This window comes from Nomascus leucogenys, chromosome 3, assembly GCF_006542625.1.
Source record: "Nomascus leucogenys isolate Asia chromosome 3, Asia_NLE_v1, whole genome shotgun sequence".
Taxonomy (NCBI): Eukaryota; Metazoa; Chordata; class Mammalia; order Primates; family Hylobatidae; genus Nomascus; species Nomascus leucogenys.
The window spans coordinates 54,820,182-54,845,414 of record NC_044383.1 but is presented as its reverse complement, the minus strand read 5'-3'; the positions used below and the strand labels follow the sequence as shown (position 1 = coordinate 54,845,414).

At 38.4% G+C, this 25,233-nt stretch overlaps 1 protein-coding gene across 1 annotated transcript in view; it reads right to left on the bottom strand.

Moving 5' to 3' along the window:
- The window catches only part of COL12A1 (collagen type XII alpha 1 chain), a 121,816-nt gene extending 96,791 nt beyond the window's left edge, over positions 1-25,025 (bottom strand). Inside the window, exons 1-10 of the mRNA XM_030809319.1 lie at positions 24,749-25,025; positions 21,660-21,767; positions 13,764-13,880; positions 11,137-11,280; positions 10,630-10,689; positions 8,229-8,492; positions 7,895-8,059; positions 7,050-7,223; positions 2,547-2,837; positions 1,745-2,347 (exon numbers count right to left, since the gene is read on the bottom strand). Coding sequence (XP_030665179.1) covers positions 1,745-2,347; positions 2,547-2,837; positions 7,050-7,223; positions 7,895-8,059; positions 8,229-8,492; positions 10,630-10,689; positions 11,137-11,280; positions 13,764-13,880; positions 21,660-21,732 — 1,891 coding nt within the window. The 5' untranslated portion in view covers positions 21,733-21,767; positions 24,749-25,025. The remainder of the gene's footprint in view (positions 1-1,744; positions 2,348-2,546; positions 2,838-7,049; positions 7,224-7,894; positions 8,060-8,228; positions 8,493-10,629; positions 10,690-11,136; positions 11,281-13,763; positions 13,881-21,659; positions 21,768-24,748) is intronic.
- Positions 25,026-25,233: the final 208 nt, after the last annotated feature.

Genomic DNA, 25,233 nt, shown 5'->3' with positions numbered 1-25,233 from the left:
CATTGAGACTACTGTACTGAGTACCTCATCTACATTTGACCATGGAGAGAAAGCCCCCCACAACTTACAACCCAACAAGAGATCTTGATTATTCACCTTGACTATCCATAATACTAACTTCTATTATTTAAATGACTGATTAAATTTGAATGTGAATTTTGAGATTCTTAAAGCAGTAGTAATAGAATGGCCTTGCCCACAATTGGAATATTTAAACCATAGCAGGCCTAAAATGAACCATCTACATTTTCCCATTCATCCCTGGTGCTTGGATATTAACCTTTGGTGGTTTGCAGACAAATATTTCAAAGTAAAAATTAAGGAATTTTTCCCAACAACAAAATATTTATTAAACTTAGCAGTTATTAAACTAAATCATAGAAAGAGACAACATTTAACACATACAGTTAATCCTTAGGGGGCACACAGTCAAAATAGAGAAACGAGAGAATGCAACATTATTAACAACCAAAAAAAAAAAGCAGGAAGGGCGTGGGGGCTAACACCTATGATCTCAGCACTTTGGGAGACTGAGGCAGGTGGATCACCTGAGGTCAGGAGTTCAAGAACAGACTAGCCAACATGGGGAAACCCCGTCTCTACCAAAAAAATGTATATATATAAATTAGCCAGGTGTGGTGGCACATTCCTGTAGTTCCAGCTGCTAGGGAGGCTGAGGTGCGAGAATTGCTTGAACTGGGGAGGAAGATTTTGCAGTGAGCATAGATTGCACCACTGTACTGCAGCCTGGGTGACAGAGTGAGACCCTGTCTAAAAAACAAACAAACAAACAGCAACAAAAAAAAGCAATACATAGGAAAGCCAACTGCCAACTGAGTGAAAGTGATAGCATGATAGTGCTAGGACAGTTACAGTTTAGGAAGGCTTAATGAAAAAGATGGGACTTTTTATTATTATAATACTTTGAGTTCTGGGGTACATGTGCAGAACATGCAGGTTTGTTACATAGGTATACACGTGCCATGGTGGTTTGTTGCACCCATCAACTCGTCATCTACATTAGGTATTTTTCCTAATGCCATCCCTCCCCCAGCCCCCCAACCTTCCTATAGGTCCTGGTGTGTGCTGCCCCCACCCCTCCCTGTGTCCATGTGTTCTCATTATTCAACTCCCACATATGAGTGAGAACATGCAGTGTTTGGTTTTCTGTTCTTGTATTAGTTTGCTGAGAATGATGGTTTCCAGCTTCATCCATGTCCCTGAAAAGGACACAAACTCAAGGGATGGGACTTTTAACTAAACATTGAAAAGTAGATCAGGCAAATGAGGAAAATTCCAGATGTGACAAATGATGCCCAAAATGATTCAGGAAAGGAAATGCATAAAAAGAATCCAAAGGTGCAGGACGATATTCTCATCACCTTTGAGTTGAAGGACCCAGCTCAGTATCCAGCACATAGTGAACACTCCATACATGGGATGTGGATTGTAAATGACACATACATATGATAAAACTTGTTCCTAAACCTGCTTGAGGATCTAGGAACAGAAACATCTCATGACTCTTATGAGTAAACAGCTTTTTCACCAACTAAAATATGATCCATATCCAGGAGAAAGTCATATCTCAGAGCTAAGTAAACTAAGTTCAATAGTTTTCAATAACATAGGAAAGTTACTTTTTCTTGTCTATAAAAAGAATTGAAGAAGAATATTATCCAGTTTTAGAACCAAAAATGCTTTGTTCATGAAGAAATAACTTTTACTCTCAAAGTCTACTAACCTTTCTTCTTTATAGCTGCCAATTCTTGCTCAATTCTAAGGCAGATAGACTGTGTGAGTTCAAAAGATATCCTCTGAAAAGCATCAAAATCTTCCACTGTGAACACATGGGTCTCTGCAGGAGGAGAGGCAATAGCTTCCAATTCTGAGCGAACGGCATCCTTCACACCAACTGCGAAGATTTCAACATCTGAATTCCTTAGTTTTATCGCAGGATCTCTGAAAGCATCTGATGATTTCCCATCCGTGATAAGAATCATGACCTTTGGCACATTGCTTCTTGATCCCTTGTTAGGCACAAATATTTTCTCTCTGACATAAGTCATTGCTTTGCCAGTATTCGTAGATCCTCCTCTGTAAGGGAAGGTGTTTATTGCTTCAATTATATCTTCAACTTTGGTGAATTTTTTCAAAGTGAACTCAGTATGAGGATCCCGGCTGTACTGGACAAGACTAATCTGGACCCTATTTGGTGAAATTTCAAAACTTTTTACAAGAACTTCCAAAAAGGCTCTAACTTTAACAAAGTTTGCAATCCCAATGCTATAGGAGCCATCTACCAAAAACACAATATCGGCTTTTATATCCACACCACGTGAGCATTCTGTAAAGAGAAAAAAAGTACATTAAAATTCAATACATATTAATCATTAAAATACACATATAGAGCTTTCTTAGTAAGTGTGCTTCTTAAAAAAAAACTATTGCAAATATTTCTTTCAAAACTGAGTCCAAACAAGTAAGGCATTCTGCCAAACAGATCTTCACATATTCCAAACACAATGATGCACACATTAACTTACCCACTTGAACTTTCATTGGCTGAGTCTTCTCCATTATTGAAATGGGTTCACTGGATGTCATTCCCTTCATGGCAGAAACACTGATCTGGTATTCTGTGTCTGCTGAGAGGTCGCGAACACTGAGCGTGGTTGTCTGAGGCCCCACACTCAGAGCGTGTTGTCGGCTTCCTGCGGTCATTGGTGTGAGGATGACTTTGTAGCCGGTCACTGGACTAGGAGATGGATTCCAATTTAGCTTAATATATTTTGAAGAGACTTCCATGGCAATCAAATTTGAAGGAGGCTCAACAACTAAAAAGTTACAAGCAGACAGTGATTAATAACAGTGAGATGTAACCTTACTAATTTGGTCTTTAGGTTTGGACCTTCAAATCTCTTTATTCAAATTAATCCTGAATACATTGAAAAGAGTTGCCCAATACCCTCCTCAGTCCCCAGTTTCACATGTCCCTATCAAACCAAAAGTGGTTCAACACTTGGCTTTTAGTCAAATTGCTGAGAAGTTAATGGAATAAGAAAGTATTTGGAAGAAATTAATGTTGGGACATCTCATGCCTAATTCTTCTCTGAAACCAAGATTCCCGTTCTGGTTTTGGTATTCACTCATTGTCTTCATTCTCAAGTACCAAAGTAGGCACTTGATAAATATTTGTTAAATCAATGCTTCATTCAATTCTTTAGGGAATTTTTCTCTCTTAATAACATCATAAAAGTGTAATCTTTAAAAGATACTTTATAATATGCCAAGAGAGAAAAAGCATTTAGTAGTTCTTAAATGACAGGCTCTTATAATTTTAAACAATTTTATTTTCACTAGTTTCAGGGTAAGAAAAAAAGTTCAACTATGTTCACAGTGCCACCAAACAGAGGGGAAACAATGGCTTATAACATGCATATTGACACATGCATATCAATCCTCTAAAAACTGGTGATCCTTACTCAACATAGAACATAGTCATGTATTTGACGGTTAACATAAGGTATTTTAAGATATTTCAGACAATATTAAAATTCTGGATTTGTCAATGGAATCGACTTCCCAGAAGATATAGTTATAATTTTTTACAAATCAACCTGCAAGAAGTGTGTGTAAAAACAGGCCCAAATTTACACATCACCTCCTCAAAAAAGCAATCAGATACAGGACATAAAAGTAATGTTTATACTGAATAGGCAAAAGCTGGAAGCATTTCACTTGAAAACCAGCACAAGTTGAGGTTGCCCTCTCTCACCACTCCTATTCAACATAGTATTGGAAGTTCTGGCCAGAGCAATCAAGCAAGAAAAAGAAATAAAAAGCATCCAAATGTGAAGAAAGGAAGTCAAACTATCCCGGTTTGCAGATGGCATAATCCCTCTAGAAAACTGCATAGTCTCAGCCCAAAAGCTTCTTAAGCTGATAAACAACTTTACAAAGTCTCAGGATATAAAATCAATGTGCAAAAATTGCTAGCATTCCTATACACAACAACAGTCAAGCTGAGGGCCAAATCAGGAACGAACTCCCATTCACAATGCAAGTTGTGAATAACAGAATAAAATACCTAGGAATACAGCTAACTAGTTAGGTGAAAGGTCTCTACAAGGAGAACTACAAACCACTGCTCAAAGAAATCAGAGCTGACAATAGAAAAACATTTCATGCTCATAGATAGAAAGAATCAATATCATTAAAATGGCCACACTGCCAAAAGCAATCTGTAGATTGGCCACTATTCCTATTAAACTACCATTGAGATTCTTCACAGAACTAGAAACAACTATTTTAAATTTCATATGGAACAAAAAAGAATCCGAATATCCAAGGCAATCCTAAGCAGAAAGAACAATGCTGGAGGTGCACGCTATCTGACTTCAAACTATACTACAGGGCTGTGAGAACCAAAACAGCGTAGTACTAGTACAAAAACAGACACCTAGACCAATGGTACAGAATAGAGAATCCAGAAGTGAGACTGAACACCTACAACCATCTGATCTTCAACAAACCTGACAAAAACAAGCAATGGGGAAAGGACCCCCTATTCAATAAATGGTGCTCAGAAAACTGGCTAGCCACATGCAGAAGATTGAATCTGGACCCCTTCCTTAGACCATAGACAAAAATTAACTCAAGATGGATTAAAGACTTAAATGTAAGACCCAAAACTGTAAAAATCCTGTAAAACAACCTAGGCAATACCATTCAGGACACAGGCCCTGGCAAAGATTTCATGACAAAGATGCCAAAAGCAATTGCAACAAAAACAAAAATTGACAAATGGGATCTAATTAAACTAAAGAGTTTCTGCATGGCAAAAGAAACTCAAAAGAAACTACCAACAGAGTAAACAGATAACATACAAAATGGGAGAAAATTTTTGCAAACTGTGCATCCAACAAAGGTCTAATATCCAGCATCTATAAGGAACATAAACGAATTTACAAGAAAACACATACAACCCCATTAAAAAGTGGGCAAAGGACATAAACAGACACTTTTCAAAAGAAGACATCCATGTGGTCAACAATCATACAAAAAAAAAGTTCAACATTACTGATTATTAGAGAAACGCAAATCAAAACCACAATGAGACACCATCTCACACCAGTCAGAATAGCTATTATTAAAAAGTCAAAAAATAACAAGTGCTGGTGAGGTAGTGGAGAAAAAGGAATGCTTATATACTGTTGGTGGGAGTGTAAATTAGTTCAACCATTGTGGAAGACAGTGCAGCAATTCCTCAAAGAACTAAGAACAGAAACGCCATTTGACCCAGCAATCCCATTACTGGGTATATACCCAAGGAATATAAATCATCCTATTATAAAGATAAATGCACACATATATTCACTGCAGCACTATTCACAATATCAAACACTTGGAATTAACCTAAAACCCTGTCAATGATAGACTGGATAAGGAAAATGTGGTACATATATACCATGGAATACTATACAGCCATGAAAAAGAACAAGATCATGTCCTTTGCAGGGACATGGATAGAGCTAGAGGCCATTATCCTTAGCAAACTAACACAGGAACAGAAAACCAAATACCACATGTTCTTGCTTATAAGTGGGGGCTAAATGATGAGAACACATGGATACATAGAGGGAAACAACACACACACTGGGGCCTATTGGAGGGTTGAAGGTAGGAGGAGGGAGAGGATCAGGAAAAATAACTAATGGGTACTAGGCTTACTACCTGGGTGATGAAATGATCTGTACAACAAGCCCCCATGAAACAAGTTTATCTGTGTAACAAACCTGTACATGTACCCCTGAACTTAAAAGTTTAAAAAATGAAAATAATTTTAAAAATAAATATATATATATATATATATATACACACATATTTAAAATGATGTTTAAGTAGAAAGTAGTAGGAGGGAAGCCACAGAGGTGCCACATGGAAATTTGGCCAAACCTGAGGGATACAGAGGCAGTACAGGCTAGTCCAGCAGAAGAGAGAAGCCTTAGGTTAGTCCAGCAGAAGAGAGAAGACACTAAAGAGAAATGTGAACACCTGTGATGCAGCCCCAGCCCCCCTACACAGGGAAAGTTGCAACAGTGGCAGAAAAAAAGTTTGGCCTACCCTTGCATACATGCAACTGCACCCCAGGAAGAATTAAACTGTTTAAAAGATTGAGTAAAGAGAAGTAATCAGAGAAAAATGGAGGTGAGTGAGATGGATTTTATAATAATACAAAGCAAAAAGGTTAGACAGTAGACAGTAAAACAAAGGATAGATTGAGAGCCCATGAAGTAATGAGAGGTTCTGAGGCAGAATTAGGGCCAATGAACATTTTGACAAAATGTTGAGAGATTGAAGATTAAAGAGTTTGTATGATTGAAGATGTCACTATTTAGAATTTATGTTTAATCACTTATCGATTCTCAGGCTGAGAGGAGAACAATGATGGAAAAATATGAAGGCTTTGGGTTGTTATTTTTAATGTTCAAAAGGATGCTTTTGAAATGTCTTTTCTTTCTCCCATGTATTCAGAAGTAATAATGGAAATGGGAGAATTTTCTAACGGGAGGATAACGTTGACTGATCTTTGAAATGTTCTTAAAAGCTTTCAAAACATTACGCAGAGTATAATGATAGAAAACCCTTGTCCTTAGCCGGCTAACAGAAACATTGCTATTATTTTAAGTTGCAAATGTCTTTCCACCCCATCAATGTTTAAATCAGAGTGCAAGATAATTAAAGCAAGTAGCAGAATAGCATAATTAGACAGACATTCAATGTACACAGAAGAGTCTTAAAGAAAAGAGTAAATCATAACTTGTCCCCCCCAAAAAATATTTTAAGAACTGTGCAATGATACTGGAAGGAAAAACAATACAAATGGTATCAACAAGTTGAGTTGCTAAAAAACAATGCAATGGAGTATACAATTGGAGAATCACTGGAAGAAATATTTAAATAAATATGACTACTTCTAAGATAACTCTAAATACTCAAACAATGGAAAAGACTAACACATGGGGAATGCTACCCAGTCTACTCACCTTCTTCTCCACTAACCAATTCACCAAGTTGTTCATCAACACCTGAGCACACCTGGGAGATGATCTCATTCTGAATATCCACAATCGCATCAAAGTTGGCCACATTGAAAACATGGTTCAGTGAAGGTGTGGACGCAATTTGTTTGAGTTCTTTTGCATCTGCAGCTTTAATGCCTTCAAAACAAAAGGATAAGGACATATTGAAATGGGAAATGTGCCAATTGACTTGGAGAAGTTCTTCGTTTTCTCCGTCTTTCACAACTGAAGACATATTCAAATCGTCATTAACTCATAAGCCAGAATTGCTTTGCTTCATAACGAATGTGCAACTGTGCAGATGACAAAAACATTTTGTAATTTGACATATAGTGGCCAGCCAAAGAGGAAAACAAATGGTTGGTTAAACAGAGTGGGCTTTCATCCCAACCATACCATCATATGTCTTTGCCATCTGTAAAGATAATACTTTTTTCTTCCAGAGTCCTGAATAAGCTGGAGCCCTCTGAATTCTTCAAGTATTACATAATATAGGAAACACATAAAAAACACTTAATGATAATACAAGGAGGATCTTTATTAGAATCATTGGCCCAGCATTCTTTGAAAAGTAGAGAGCTGGCAAAGACTGTGAATACAACCTTCCTAAATACATATGCTAAGGGAGTTATATGAGGGAAATAGATAAGCAGAATTTTTACTTTTTAAGTCTTTTAATATTACACTATAAAAATGCAGTAAACACTTCTAATAGCTTCCTTCCTTGAGGAATCAATCTTTCATCTTCCTAAACATTAAGTATACTGTAGGAGTTGTAAAATGGAAATAATTAGCTGAACTTAACCTACCCAAGGAGAAAACTTCAACTCCAACATTACGAAGCTCTCTTGCTGGAATTTCCACTTCATCCTGGGATTTTCCATCCGTAATAATAATTGCCACTTTAGGAAAGCCAACTCTTGCCCCAGCAGATTCCGTGAAAGTATTTTTAACTAAATAATCAATGGCATCCCCTAAAGGGAAAAGAAACATGTTCATTTACTGTGTACTACACAATTTTTCCGAAGTCAAAAATTATGTGAACAATGTCAAAAATATTTAATATGTAATAGGCAATGCATCATTTCTTTCTGAAACAGACATTTCATTTATTTTTAACTTTAAAAAATTGGTAGAACATACCTGTCATTGTGTTGCCACCTTTATATGGAATTTTTTTTATTGCAGCAAGAAGCTCATCCCTTTGATAGTACTGATTTAAGTTAAATTCAGTCCTGGTATCAGAGCTGTACTGAACAACTCCAACTCTTGTCTTCTCTTCCCCAATGTCAAAAGCAGACACAAGAGCAGCAATAAAGTCTAAAATGTACTTGAAATTATTTCTTCCCACACTCCAAGAGCCATCCACAAGGAAAACCAAATCAGTCCAGGCACTGACAGAGCATTCTGAAATACATTTGATATATTTTAAATGATGCTTTATTAAATCAGCTGATCAATACATGCTAACATTGCAAAAATGTTGGCTGCTTAAATCATTCTGTTCATTAGAACATATTCACCTATTGTTCTTCACCCACATGCACAAACAAATATACAATTTTACTAACAACACATAGAAGCATTTTCAATGCCTTTATCAAGATGAATTCATGGAACTAGATGTCTTTAAATTGCTTTATAAGACATTATACAAAAAGAGATAAATAGATCTATAACCTGCTCTCCAGGGGCATAAAGTCCAAGTATTCGTGCTATCAACCTATCTATTTTTATAAACTATACCCTCACTCTTCTTTACAAGTACAAATTTTATAAAACGTTTAGGAGTCATACAAAAGAAATACAAGCAAAGGGTTTTTATTCCTTGGTATTTATCAATAAATAAATACAAAATAATTGCTGTACCATTCAAGGAAGTGCAGTTGAGTTGCAGACCTAATTTGTTAACATTCTCTTGCACTTTTCAATATAATTGTCTAAAGTTTGCATTAGGGTTAGTATAGAGGGCTAAGGGAGCCTAACAGAGTAAAAACAAGCATAAAATTATGCAAAATAGCCAAAATATCTAGTCCTAATTATCAATATATTTAAATTTGACAATTAAAACCTACTTCTAGTGAACAAAGAGGGCAAACAATTATTTTTATTCAAAAGTTAAAAATCCATGTGATATCCTGAAATTATCAGAATACAATGATCAGCTTTTATAACTGAATACGTTATCTTTCCTTCTCTCTATGGTGGAGGTCAGGTTGGTTTTATGAAAATCTGTATTTGTAATGCAATACCAAGTGAATTTTCTGAAGATGATTTTGTCCTTGCAGTCAGCTGATAGGTAATAAAAGAAGTATTTGGCTAGGAAGAGAAGGAGAGGGTGCTGGAAAATTTTGCAAGCCAAATACAAGTTGTACACTTAAATAAGTTTTGCACGCTATTTATTTTTTTTTATTATACTTTAGGTTTTAGGGTACATGTGCACAATATGCAGGTTTGTTACATATGTATCCATGTGCCATGTTGATTTCCTGCACCCATTAACTCGTTATTTAGCATTAGGTATATCTCCTAATGCTGTCCCTCCCCCATCCCCCAACCCCACAACAGTTCCCGGAGTGTGATGTTCCCCTTCCTGTGTCCACGAGTTCTCATTGTTCAATTCCCACCTATGAGTGAGAACATGTTTGCACGCTATTTAATAGGTCAATTTAAGCCTATTAAAAAGTCGATACTTGGCATAATACTTCAATTTAAAATGAATAATAATTGTTGAAAATATTAGCATCTGAAATAATCATAAACAACGATCTGGAGGGAATATTTCCAGATAAAGAGACCTTTGTGTTTATAATCTTTTTATTATCATTCTGGGTCATAAATCCAAGTTTTACAAGGTGACAAAATTAGAAGTCCAAGAAACCCCTTAAGGATCTATCCTCATAAGTCAGACAAAGCAATATAAGACAAAAGGAGGCTTATAACTGCAAGATCTAGACTAAATAAAATTGCTTTCATCTGATTACAAATGCACCAATTTATAAGAGGTGTGTTACAGAGACTCTCAAAAAGGTTACAACTACCATCAACTAAAGCCATGTCAATAACCTGGAGAGGAGCATAACACACACATAGACTCAGAAAAGTATTTTCACGGCAATTGTATTGCTTTGAACACTAGCTGAGGGCATCTCTCTTATGTTCCAGCCTTGTTTGTCTCATATATTCCTAAGTACCACCTACTGCTATCAGTTTGTCTTTGAGAAATGAGTTGAGTCCTGAGATGTGCTTTGTTTCCACCTATTGCCAAAATCCTGCTGGAAAGGTTGGACACACACAATTTCAAAACACTCCCCTTGAAAAGAATATCTAGTAAATAGAATGAAAAACTGGCTAGACAGTCAGAACTTAGGTTATAATGGCTTAGTTATACATTATTCTTATATTGTCTGTGCTCCTTCTAGATAAAGCTTACAGAAATTAACATAGGAATAAGATCAATCTATGTGTATAATTGGAACATCTGTTCTATCCTACATTTATGACTTCCATGAATCTAAGCAAAAATAGCAAGAAGAACACTCACTTTGTATCTCGGTTTTTCCAGGTTTCTTCTCCACTGGCTTTGTCGAACTACCTGTTTGAACTAAGTGAAAACTTTATTATTACAAAAGGAAATGAACCCAAGCAGATATTCTCTTTAAAACAGAATAAATATATTACATTAGTTTTTGTTATTGTCTCTTAACTGTATGGCCCTGCCCAGCTGGTCATAGAATACTGCCAAATAATCATTCCCTTGCAAGTAAGTTATTTTAGTGATATTTTTGAGATATTTCAAAAAGATATTCACATTGTTGTCCAGCAAAGTTTAACATTTTTAATGGTCTTCATTCATAACATTCCTGCTGTTTCCAGAGACCAGAATTATAAATCAGGAATGAATTATTCATGTCCACTAATAACTAGGATAACAGAAAAAAATAGTACTGGTATAAATTAACTTTGTATCATAAGAGATTAAATCTGAAGTTGGAAAAACCTTCTGCAAAATAAAAAGTATACAAATATTTTAATTTATATGTGTGCTTACTTGTTAGTTGTCCTATAACTGGTACACTTTCTTCTACTTCATCATATGAAGTTATTGTCACCACATACTCTGTTTCAGGTACAAGTTCTGACAATAAAGTTTCAGTGGTACTAGCTGCAAGGGTAAATTCTTTAGTAGGTCCATCTGGAAATATAAAAAGGAAAAATATGAATGCAACAAAACATTTTTCACATATAACACAACACAATATATTGTAATTCCCAGAGGTACTCAAAATCTGAAAAATTCAATATATACATTTTTTCAGGACACTCAAACATCATATTTTACTGCCTTCCAAAACTAAAATTTTGAATTTTAGAAATTTAATAAATGGACTGGTATTGCTTTTGTTACAATCATATTTAATACTTGTTTGAGAATTCAAGACATTTCTAGTTTAAAGGTATACCAGAATATCAAACTAAAAATCTTTCATTGGTTTTGGAGACTAATGGTAGATAACAGTTTTATAAATGAGAGATAAAGCAGAGAAAATGAATTTAATTTTAAATTATGCATTGGAGGAGAGCAGAGAGAAGGAAATAAGAGATGAAAATAAACTCAAGGAAAACAAACCCCATAGGTGGGAAAAAATCTGTGTGGAAGCAGTGCATATTCCATACTCAAATGGCTACATACCTTAATGGGTAACATTGACCTCTGTATTGACTTAAGCAGGTATCAAATATTTCAAGGTCCAGTATACTAGGTGTTAACTTATATTTTGGCAGTTATGTACTCCCTTCTAGATTCTGTTAATTCTCAATTCAATCAGGAAACCTGGTTGTTCTTGGGAATTACGTGCCTGATGATATTTTTAATTATATTGTTTTCATCAAAATATAAATAATTAGGAAAGATAACAGGTGCAACAAACCACTGAAAAATGCTCTTGGTTTGCAGGTGGAACATGCAAAAGCAACCAAGACCCCCAGAGGACATCAAGACACTCAGACTCTGCCAGGTTGGGTAGCCCCAGTGCCAGTTTTGGAAGTGCTGGGTGTCAGTTATTCCCAACATCTGGAAACTGGATGGACCCTGTTAGAACTGATTTTCTGCTTTGGAATGAATAAGTTAACTGCAAATATATTTGGGGAGAAAAGATTGAAAGAGAAAAAAGTAAATTTTTTACCCGTTTTTAAGTTTTTAAATCATCTTTTTAAAAAAAGCTATGTTTCCTGGTTTCCTGGTAAGTCGATATGTAAAATCATTGGTATTTTTGGTATTTTTAAAGGCTAAAAGATAAATAAACACAGTTCTAGTAATAAGTTGTGTTGACTTCTTCCATCTCTACTGTCAGCCAGTCAAGATGTCTTCTTACCATTTAGCCAACGTTAGTGGAAATAGTTATTTTCTTTCTTTTTTTTTTTTTTTTTTACTATTTTTTTATTTATACTTTAAGTTCTAGGGTACATGTGCACAACGTGCAGGTTTCTCACATATGTATACATGTGCCATGTTGGTGTGCTGCACGCATTTACTCTTTACATTAGGTATATCTCCTAATGCTATCCCTCCCCCCTCCCTCCCCACCCTATGACAGGCCCCAGTGTGTGATGTTCCCTTCCTTTGTCCAAGTGTTCTCATTGTTCAATTCCCACCTATGAGTGAGAACATGCGGTGTTTGGTTTTTTGTCCTTGCAATAGTTTGCTAAGAGTGATGGTTTCCAGCTTCATCCATGTCCCTATAAATGACATGAACTCATCCTATTTTATGGCTGCATAGTATTCCGTGGTGTATATGTGCCACATTTTCTTAATCCAGTCTATCTTTGATGGACATTTGGGTTGGTTCCAAGTCTTTGCTATGTGAATAGTGCCACAATAAACATACGTGTGCATGTGTCTTTATAGCAGCATGATTTATAGTCCTTTGGGTATATACCCAGTAATGGGATGGCTGGGTCAAATGGTATTTCTAGTTCTAGATCCTTGAGGAATCGCCACACTGTCTTCCACAGTGGCTGAACTAGTTTACAGTCAGTGGAAATGGTTATTTTCTCATTCCATTTTAGAACTAAAAATTAATCAATAGAGTTTGGTTCTCCACATTTTGGCAACATTATTAACACTAAAGGTTATACCTGACAACAAGCAAAGCAAGTTTTGTTTTGTTTTCCAAGGATTCCGCCTAGTGTCTACGGAATTCCCCTAGCCAAGGTAAATTCTTATCTGTCATCATGGTTGCTTACCATTATCACAGAATGGTGTTTCCCGGATACCGAAATGTGTAGGACACTGGGTAAGGTGTAACAACTTCCTTCATCAGCTGATACTTTAAATGTTGAAAAGATTAAGTAATTCAAGAAGAATGCCAAGGAATGAGGATTTGATTCTATAAGATCAAAGATTACTAACAATATTCTGATCAGGTAAAAATAGAGTCAATTTTTAATAACAACAGCCTACCACAGCAAAGCATGTTAAACTCAATAACATTAAATATAATAGTGGATACTAGGCTGGAAATCTGAAAGCTGAGTTCAGCAAATGTCTGGTGACATGGATCAAATCCCTCAGGCTTCCTAAAGCTCAGCTTCTTCATGATGAAATGGGAGAAGAGGTGGAGATTGAATTATATCATCTTGATGCTTCTGTCCTAAAACCCCAGTCTCAAAACTTACCCGTTGTAGGGTCCACCGTTATTCTGTAACCCACAATTGGATCAACTGGTTTTGCCCATGACATATGAACAGTATTTTCATCTATAATTTTAAAATTCAAGTCTGAAGGTGGGTCAACTGCAAAAGAGAGAGTTTTATATTATTAAACTTTTCAATGTCACAAAATGGTCAATTTAATTAATAAAGAATTGTGTTGAGCAAAGCTTTCTAAAATTGTCTTTGCATAAATTTGTTTCCAACAAATATAAAAGATATGTTGTTGGATAAGAATAAAACTAAAAGCTGACAAAACATCAGAGAGTATACATATTACAGAAGACAGCACAAAACACTTTTGATTCTTGAGTTGCTAGGTCATTCAAGAATGGCCAGCAAAATCAAGCATAATAGAAACATATTTGGATACAAGTACATACAAGTACAATGAAATCACATATAATAACCACATATGCAAACAATTCACATAACAATTAAAGGAATTTCGATACATGCTGAGTGCATTTTGAGCAAGCATGCCAAATCACAACCTGCTTACAACCAGAGAAGTTAATTCAAAACATTGATATAATACGTTTTTTCCCAAAATATGGACGAGAATCAACGATGGTTTTGGTTCATTCTCTGCATTATTTGCCTTGTAATTATTCATTGTTATTTGATAAATCTCAATATGTAGCAGAGATGAAAAATATATTTTAATGAAAATGAGGAATCACGGGAAACAGTTATATCTGACAAGGAAATATACATTTAAATGTATATTCATATCCACAGGCAAGTATTCAAAAATAAGCGATGTTAATAATTTATAAATATATAAATAGTGATATTCAAAAGTTTATTAAACTAATATTCTGCCTGTTTACACCAGCTTGCTGAATGTTCCAGGGTGTAAACCAACACTATGATTTCCTTTGCAGCAGGTATACTCCATACTAGAAAGGGCATTTTAGATTAAAATGCCAGTATGGTCCTTTACAAAACAATGGTTAATTATGAAAAGACAACATCAATGTATATTTATGGACATTTATTTACAGAACTTAAAGAAAACAGTGAAGAAGGATCAGTGATCTGAAGACACGACTGCGCATAAAAACTTGGAAAAGTCAATGACAGGAATAACTGAAAAGTACAGAAAGAAATAGTTTACATACGAAACTGTACAGCATCATGCATGTGTCAATGAAATGTTGACTTGTTTTTAGTTTCCCACAATGAACAAAAGCCTCCATGTACAGTAGTCATTACACAAAGACGTTTCCTAAATATTTTATAATGATATTCTCTCTACAATGTTCATGCCTCATCATGCAGCATTGTACTGACTCACTGTCAGTGCATGGTTGATGAATTAAAAAGTATTACTCTTGAAACAGGTCAACAAATTAAGATGACTTTCAGCCACACTCTTCTTAAAATGTTTTAGTCTGAAAGTATTCCTTGTGAGTCAGAATTTTTGTTTGGAGATATTAGAATTTCCTTTTAGGTTTTTTCAAAGGTCAATTAAAATACACTAGTAGCTTTGAGACATGAGTCACAGAATTTAACTGGGGTTAAAGATTTATGTAATATTAATAACATGTTTTAATGGAAATAATTAAGCAAACATTTGCTTTAGTGGACTGCTGCCTCCAACTATAGGAGATGGCTTTTTATTTTTATCGGATACACTAGTATTGGAATGAATGTTATATTCTTACTATCCATACACAGGCAGTGAGATTAGACTGTTAATCTACATGCATAATTACTCAACATTCTTCAGTCTTTAATCATATTTTGAGGTTTAGCTGTACTCATCACTTAGTATAACATGCATGCAACAGATGTTAATGGGACAACGGGTATTAAGAATATCATTATAAAATATTGTTCCAATAGCAATGGCTCAGGACAAATTTAATGCAAAGGCAGACACACTGGCCTGAGCATGCTTTTAAAAAAAATCAGTACATGGAAAAACAGTACCACCAACCTTGGAAGGAAAATGACCTGAAGCAGCGGACATTAGGTTAAAACTGCTGAAGGGCAGTAGCGGCCCCCCTTGTTGATATCCAAATGACCAGGATTCCAGATAAACTGAAAAATTGACTGTGGGGAAAAGTCTTTAACATTTCAGAGGATCTTGAGGTGTTCATAGAAACTGTGGTATGTGGGGAACAAAGTAGGAAAGAATGGCCAACCCGCATGGGTGCAACAGAGAGCCCGCTTCACTTTTCTTCTGGCTGATTTTATTGCATGTACAGCTTTTCAGGCATGCCATTCTATTTGTACATTTGTTTGTTTGTTTCATGAAAAAATAATAATAAAGCAGATGTAAGTGTATGACCCGTGTCGACATAAATCAATGCTAAAAAATGTACTTTATTAATTTTAAAAATATTTTCTTTTACATAAAAATAATTCATAAACACCATCACATCATCACAGAGTCTGAGTGTTCCCTAAGACAATGCTGATGCTGGAAATTTTCTTTTCTTTTCTTTTCTTTTTTTTTTGAGACGGAGTTTCGCTCTTGTTGCCCAGGCTGGAGTGCAGTGGTGTGAACTTGGCTCACCGCAACCTCAGCCTCCTGGGTTCAAGCGATTCTCCTGCCTCAGCCTCCTGAGTAGCAGGGATTACAGGCATGCTCCACCATGCCTGGCTAATTTTGTATTTTTAGTAGAGATGGGGTTTCTCCATGTTGGTCAGGCTTCTCTTGAAGTCCTGACCTCAGGTGATCCGCCCCCCTCAGCCTCCCACAGTGCTGGGATTATAGGCATGTGCCACTGTGCCAGGTCCAGAAATTTTTAATTATGCACTAGCTGCATATTGATTATAACTGCAAAGAGCCATAGTTGCATAGGATGAGAATCCGAACCAAGAGAAACAGAATGAAAATTATAAATAAATAACAATCTTACATACATTCATAAAACCTGAATACTGATAGCAAAAAGACTAAAATTTAAATGTTTTTATTCTCATAGTTTAATGTCATATTTACAAATAATGTTTTTTGTTATCAAAACACTATGCCACGAAAGACTCATTCTGATGAGATTTCTGTTACGTAAACTGGCAGGATTTAGGACATTTTGGGAACGATAATAATAGCTGAAACTTGCTGAGTGTCCTCTGTAACAGGCAGAGAGCTGGTTACTGTGTTGCCGCCTTTTTCCTTATAAGAACCCAGTGATGGGCCTTATTATCCCTGCTTTATAGATAAACCGGTGAAATTCAGAGAGATTAACACAGCCAATAGGCAACAACACTTGGATTCCATGGTCTGACTACAAAACATACAGTTTTCTACTGTACTAGACTAAATGCAAAGTAGAAGAAACATTTCCATCAAAAATTAAGTTTAGAAAACAATATTTATATGTAGTTACTTTTAACCCATTTATGCCTGAGGTTGCAATTTTTTGAATTTTTGTAATCAGACCTTGGCAATTACCTTGAGCAGTAGGATATAAATCACTTCCATATGCTTAGCATTCCAATAATGGAACACTAGGCATAAATTGGTTTAATATATACATATTTTTAATATATACCTATATTTGTAAATAGAAACAATATTTATATGTAGCCGATTTATATATATACATACTTGTATAATATGTGTATATATTATACATATTACATATGCATTACATGTGTAATATTGTTATTACATATTACATATTATTATGCATATATATATATAAATATGTGGTATTCAGGTATCTCCAATTCAGATATAGATGAAATTTGGTATATTAACTTTATACACTTGTTCAAGCATTTAAAACTAAAGTGTCCGTCTTGATATATAACTTTTTGAAACATTTTTAATAGGGCACCCAAAAAGGGGCTATGTCCAAGAAATTACTGGCCACTGCAGAGATGAATGAAGGGAAGGATGGATAGACAGGTGTGAAAATGGATGAGAGGGAGCAGAGGAGTCTAATAAGTTTTGGTAAGTATACATAATGCGCTATAGATAAATCAAAGCGAAGAATACACTACTAAAACATCTTGATGAACTGGTAAGATCTTTAGTTTGATATCTGTGATAACAACACTGGAAAGGATACTAGCTTAATAGTAGACACCTTGACAAATGTGCAACATGTGATGGGTTAACTATATTCTAAAGGCATTAATGTATGTCTGCCATGCAAAATTGGTATAAATTTAATGATCTTTGCCATGATATAGAAATTCATTTCATTTGAGTTTTCAAGGTACCGTAAATAACCAGTTCAAAAGATAATATTTTAGAATAAGCTACAGATTATTTTGTACACATTACGAAATGTGTCCTCTCATTAAACTTTCTGGATCAACCAGTTGTCAAGCACAAAGAAAGCACAGTGTGACCAAACCAGCACTAACCTAGGACTAGAAGACTGGGGTCTTGTCTGTTTTTCATATCTAAGTAAGTGCATTAGTTGACCAAGTGATTCAGCCTCTCTGGGCCTCACTTTCTCATTTGGAAAATGAGAGAAGTAGAATAGACGATCTCTATATTAGCCTCTAGTTTGAAATTTCTGTTATAACACAAATTAGACATAGGATTATAAAAATATATACAAATTAGTCTCAATCTAGACACAAGACAAAGCTATAGCCACAACTCACTGATGAATTGATAATATTCAATTGTTCATTATATATTATAAACTATAAATCAGACTAACCAAAATTAACACTCTGTTTTTCGGAAAACTTGTGTTCATCTCTAATCCTAGATTAATTAGAAAAATGTCCAGTTCTCAGGGAATACTGACCATTAACCTTTATATGCAAAGTGTTAAGTTTTCTACAGGATAATTAACATACTGTAAGATACATGAACCAAAAATAATTCATACATTCTAGGCCACTCAGATACAGTTGATAAAGTCTATGCAGTGATACGGTTGATAAAGTCTCTGCAGTGGCTAAAAATTATAAATACTGAAGTGAAAAAAATCATTTCCATTCTTATTTCTATAGGACAAGATAACATAGTATGAAAAATATAGCTCCTAATACCAATAAGCAGAAGAAAAACAAGACAAAAATATTACCACTATAAAAAAGAAGAAATGCAAAAAGTGAATGCCAAAACATTTTAATTAATGTTTTCAAAAAGGTATTGGGTTTTTAATATACAAAACAGTAAGGTCATAGAAAATGGTGATAAAATAGTATGAATATAAGAGTGCAAGTGTGAGTCATGAAAGGAAAAGAAACGTAACTGTGGCTACTTTAGGACTCAGATCAAAATGGCATGGTACCAAATAGAGTCCCAAGTTGAAATTTTGAAATGCCCCCAACAGAAATATTTCAAAGAAATTCTGGTTCCAGCCCAGTGTCCCCAGAAAGGCTTTGGCCCCAAATTTTGTTAGCCCTTCAAAGGCTCCTAGCACCACTTCGTAGTCAACACCAGAGCTGTGCTGTCCAACACGGGAGCAACCAGACATCTGTGGCTATCAAGCTCTTAAAATGTGGCCAGTACAAAATAAACTGTGCTGCCTGTAATCCCAGCACTTTGGGAGGCCGAGGCAGGTGGCTCAATTGAGGCCAGGGGTTCGAGACCAGCCTGGCCAACATGGTGAAACCCCGTCTCTACTAAAAATGCAAAAATTAGCCAGGCATGATGTCAAACCCCTGTAGTACCAGCTACTCAGGAGGTTAAGGCATGGGAATCACTTGAACCCAGGAGGCGGAGGCTGCAGTGAGACGAGATCAAGCCACTACACTCCAGCCTGGGCAACAGAGCGAGACTCTGTTTCAGGAAAAATAAAAATAATTTAAAGAATAAACTGCACTGTAAGTATAAAATACACACCCAATTGTCAAAGACTTAATACAAAAAAAGTCAAGTATCTCACTAATAATTTTCATATCGGCTCCATGATGAAATAATTTAGGTTAAATAAAATACATTATAAAATTTAATTTATCCTGGTTTTTTTCCATTTTGAATGTGGCTACCAGAAAAAAATGTAGGTTACATATGTGGCTTACATTTGTGACTCATACCATATTTCTATTTGACAATGCCAAACTAGAGAATAAGGCCAAAAAATGAATCCTATTAAAATATAATTATTAAATATTAACTTAAAGAGATGGGATACGAGAAAAGACACAGTTTAAGAAAACAAAAAAAAAGAGCTGTACCGTATGGAAATAAATACAAATTTAAAAGATAAAATATAATATGGGAATAATCAGAAATGTAGATAGTAAGCTGTTCTTTTTAACTGCACTTTGCTAACCAGCCAATATCTAAATCAGAATCAATTTTTTCCACTTACATCATTTCCAGCCTAATTCTTTTTCTAAGAATTCTCAACTCTTTCTGATTTTCAAATAACTATTTTCTTAATGAGCAATAAATGGGCCACTTCAGCGAATTATCTAAAAATATCTGTAGTAGGGCCTCCAGAAGTTCCTCAAATAAAATTCCTTCCTAACAACGACATAGAAAGGAACATTAAAAGCAAAAGAAGTAATAGTACTTCTCAGAGGCCACTCTGAAAAGCCTCTACATTCATAAAACATTCATCAGCTGAGAAAAGTCAGCAAGTTTCTGTCACTTTTCTAAGCATGCCATACATTTTGGAAACACTCTGCTTCCCCTAATTTTTTTTTTTACCTGTAGTCTTGAAGTAGAAAATCCAACACTATAGAAACCTTGAAAACGTTGGCATAATCATGCAAACAACCGTACTTTCTCACAGTCTTTAAAAAAGCACACCTCAACCCAGAACTTCCACAGCTGTCACTTGCAGAAGTGTGTTTTTTTCCTCCCTTAACTTCATCAGGGGTATTTCTTTATTGAAAAAAAAAAAGATATCTTTCATGACATTACCCCATTTTCTTTGCAGAATAAGAAAACTAATTTGTTAGGCCTCCAATGACAACTGAGGGACCACAGAAGCCGCCATGGAGTTGACATATAGAAATGGCTTGTTTAATGAACACTGAGAAATTAAGACATCAAGTACACACAACAAATAAAATTGGGTGGGACATCTAACAAAAGCCCTCCATTTTCTAGAGGAGGGGGGCCACACGGCGCGGTTTCGGAAACTCATATCGGAGCGCCCCACCACCTCCGCGGGAAGGTCCGACGCACCCGGCTCTCCCTGAGGGAGGCAGGAGTGAGCAAGGGCAGGACACTGGAGGTGGCGCCCAGCAACTCCGGCGCGCGCTCGCTTCCCAGGCTGGAAACCTTGGCCCAGGCTCAACCTGTCTGAGCTGGGCCAGCCCAGGCCACGCGCCTTGGAGCCCTGCGAACCAAACAGGGACAGCCCCGACCCTAGGTCATGCGAACACCCGGGGTCCGGGATCTCCGCTTGCCTGCCATCATCCCCCAGGCTGCTTGGCTGCTGGCTCATCTGCCCGCACCGTCCGCCCCGCCGACTGAGCTCCCCACAAAGCACACAGAGGCGCAGAGCCAGCGCTGTTGGAGTCTTTTATTGTGTTCTGTCACCAAGGTCGCAGCCCCGAGCCAGGTGGTTGGTTACCAGCCAAGCGAGCGAGTGCGCTCGCTCTTCGGGGCTCCTGGGTGCCACCCGGAGGTGTCCTGTTGGTTGCGCTGATTAGAGCCGTCGCCCCCTCTCGGGCGGCTGGTCCTCTCATTAGGCGGCAGTGCAGGTGGCAGTGTGGACAGCACACCGCAGAGACAAGCTCAGGAAGACCACACAGCACTGTACGGAACGCATTAAGCAGAATACGAAAGAGCTGGACCTGAGAGCTGGGAAATGGACAAACCTCAGGAGAAAGGGGCGTTTCTCTGAAGGAGAGAAACCACCGGAGAAAGCACGAAGCGCAGGGAAAACAGAGCAAGCAATAGAAGCAAGAAAGATGTGTTTTTTCCTTTCTCAAATTTTGCATTGTCAGTCGGTGAAGGGGAAGGGAGCCTTTTACCTTCTGCCTCAATGGAAGACAGGAGCAGGGCCGCGCCTAGGGCGGCAAGCGCTGGGGGAAGCCTAGTCCGCATCCTCGGCCTCCGAGCTTACAGCGGCATGAAGAGATCTGCGGGAGGAAGCAGTGACCGCATCAGAACTGGGTCTGGGCAGGCCTTGAACCAGGTTAGAACTGGAGCCTGGACCTAGTCCAGAACCCGACCAGATCTGCCTTAATAACCACAGGGCCTACTCCAGCACATAATGAGCCTATTGTGAAGCAGTGGAAGTCAAGTTCGTCTACAGAAGTTTAATCATGGCCCTAGGAAGAAGTTCAAGTTTAAAAAGGGTCCTGTTCTCCTGGAGACTGGTCCTGCTTAGCATCCCGGGTGAAGGCCTTACCAGCCCTCACATGACTTCATCCTGCCTGGGTAATGGCTAATTCAGAGGTCATTTTATCCCTCACTCAACTAAATATCTCTTCCAGCTGGGGATTTTATTTGGCTGCTTTTTCCTAGCTGCTGAACTCTTTAGGTAACTGTACTTTAGTGGTCTCAGGGTAATTTGGAAAAGTGTAATAAACCTTTTTAATTCTCTTTTTTCTTTATTTTGTTCTGCTTTCCAATATGCAGCTCTTTAAGATCTGAAATGGATTATCCAGAAATATGGAAGGCCCAGCTGAAACCTGACCCTCCTGCTAACTGTGTTGTTTTCACATCTGATAAATCCTTTACCTGAGATGAGGGAAAAACAACTCCAAATACATAATAACAAATAAGACAGCAAAATGGAAGAAGCAAGACACCCTTCTCTGTTTTTCCAACGTGTTTTTAAATAAAAATTATCAATAATAATCTTTGTACTTAACTGTTTATTTAAGCTGGAAGATTATTAGTATATATGCCCCAGAGGAGAATATGTTCTGTTCCGATTTTTTCTAATTTTATAATTACATTATGAATTCCTTAAAGACAAAGAATCTTATTCATCTTTGTGGTTTCCCAGCACACAGTAGGTACTACTTAACCCATGTCTACAGAATGGAATCTCCTAAAATAGTCTAGGGTTCAACCCAAAGACAAAAGCTACTAGCAAGGAACCGAATTGGGAAGCTGCCAGTGGCAAAACATAAAAAGAGTTGACTCTGAGGTACATAAATTATTGTAAGCCAACAGCCTAGGCCTCAGGAAAAATGGAGGGGGAGAGGAGACTGTCCTGTGTCGGAATGCAAAAATGAGCCAAAGGTCGAGGCCTCTTTGAGAAAGGAAACTGACAATCTCCACCGATGACTTTCCAAATTATTGGCACAAAGCATGAGGGCAGCTTTCCTCAGCCTGTGTGTAAATTGCATTTTAAATGTCTGATGAGCAGGCGTGCCAAATTGCCTGGAGCTCCTTTTTATGAAGCCAAGATTAAAATTTTGGCACTGCCCTAAGTATCTAAGGGGTCTAGCAATTTCTTTCTTCCTAATTAACAACTGTTTGACATTTCTAACCCTCTTCTACATCAGTGAAAAGCAAGAGGTGAGACTGGCCCATTGTTCCAATCATCTGGCCTTAACTTTGGTATAATAATTTCCAGCTCAGTTGGCAGTCGTGCTCGCGAAAAAGTTAAAGGCGAACAATCGACCCACCGAAAAGCTGTGTGCAGATTTTTTTTTTTTTTTTAACAGCTGAACTCAACGAAAACCTGAGTGGAAACACTTTTGCTGGGTCTCGATCGCCACCTATCGCTTTCCCGACTTAGCTGCAAGAATGAATCATCTCGCGCCGGGATATCGGAACGCCAGCCAGCTAAGCATCCCGTCAATACATGTTTTAAAAAAGAAAACGCTTTCTCTCCTTTTTAGCCAAAACATTCATTTGAATGCTTAGCAACACTTCATTGAGCATTCTCAGACATAAATATGTGAAAGCGGCCGCCCCTACGTGGCAGCGAGTATTCCCGCACTTCACCCTCATGAATAAAAATAAGTCCATTGGGGTGGGAGTGGGGGCTAAGTGGACTCGTCCCCTTCTGCCAACTCGCCCCCTCCCAATTCCCCGCTGGAAGAACCCAATTCCTTAACTCCTGCGTCCAGTTAAAAAGAAAATCACACACACAAACACACACACACACACACACACACACGCACACCGCGCGCGCGTCGCCTACCTCCTCTCCCACCCACCACGACCTTGGCATTAGCCAAAGGAGAGCTTAGCGCTTATTTCCTTTCCTGCCCCATCCTTCCCCAGCATTCATTAGAAGACTACAGAGTCCGGATCGAGAGTCTCCCTGGCCCAGAGTCCCAGGGAGCCCTGAACTGGTCACTGGAGGGCTCCCGAGGACGCCCGCTTGGGGGGTACCTGTTCCGCTCGGTGAACGAGTCGGGCGCCCCACGCTTTCTGATCCCCACAAGTCTAGGATTTGAGTGGGAAACCGCCGCGGAGATCTCACAGACCCCGAACAGGGCCTCCACCAATGCACCGGGAGGGAGTCGGAGAGGGAACTTTCTCCCGGAGCTGGGGAAAGTCCGCCAAGAATGAGTACCCTAGTGCTGGCCTAACCCACCATCTCGGATGCTCTGAAAGGTAGGGGAGGAAGGAGCCAGAACACTCCACTAGGAATCTGTCACGAGATGCCACACACACCCGTGCAGCCTCGACGAGCTGCAGAGCATTCAGCGGGCCCTCCAAAGAATTCCGCACCGTGCGTCACCAAAATACCTTCCCAGCGCCACCGCCGCACGCCTGCCCTCCCCGACAAAGCCACAGCCGCGAGATAACCAGGGCCCTGCCGCCCCAGAACCCGGCGCGCCCTCCATTGAAATCGACAGCATCTACAGATGAAACTCCTCTAGAAACGGAAACACTGAACGGGATGCTTTGTGCGCACAAAACCTTGCTCAGCTCTTAAGAAAAGCAACATTCCCCTCTCCCTCAAAAACCCAAAGAATCACCAAATCCCAGTATACAAGGCAAAGCTCTAGCCCATTTACACTATTACAAGTCCAAACTGTCCTCGCCCAGGATTCTTCACCGCTCCCGGCAAGGTGCAAGCTAGACGCCGTTTCCCGAGTTGTCTCTGGGAATGATGGGGTAGGGGAAAGGAGACAGAAACCAGGCTGACCTGAGGCGGCGGCGACAGGGAGAGGTAGCGGCGGCGACAGCGGCTTCCCGGCGTCGGAGAAGCTGGTGCTCGGTGTGGCCCCCACACGCCCCGGCGATAGGCGCTGCGCTCCAGGAGCACCTGGCGGCCGCCGAGGCGTGGGCAGCTGCGGAGAAGTCCAGGAGGAGGAGGAGAATCCCAGGAGGAGAGGCGGGCGCGGCAGGACGACTGGAGACCGCCTGAGCCTGCAGCTGCCGGCGCGCGGACGCGTCTGGGGCGGTTCGCCTTCGCCAAGTGGGAAGAGACTCCGCGCCGCGGGCTACTTAATAGAGGGCTGTTCCCAGCTCTCAGTTTACTCGGTTACGAAACGCCTGAGAAGGTGGACGGCTGCCACGGGGTGATGTATGCTCCTCCGGCGGTGAAGGAGGTCTACTTTTGGGAACGTGTGCATACTTCGAGCATTCCTTCGGCGTGAGGTGGCGATCGCCGTAGTAGCAGTGCCCCGC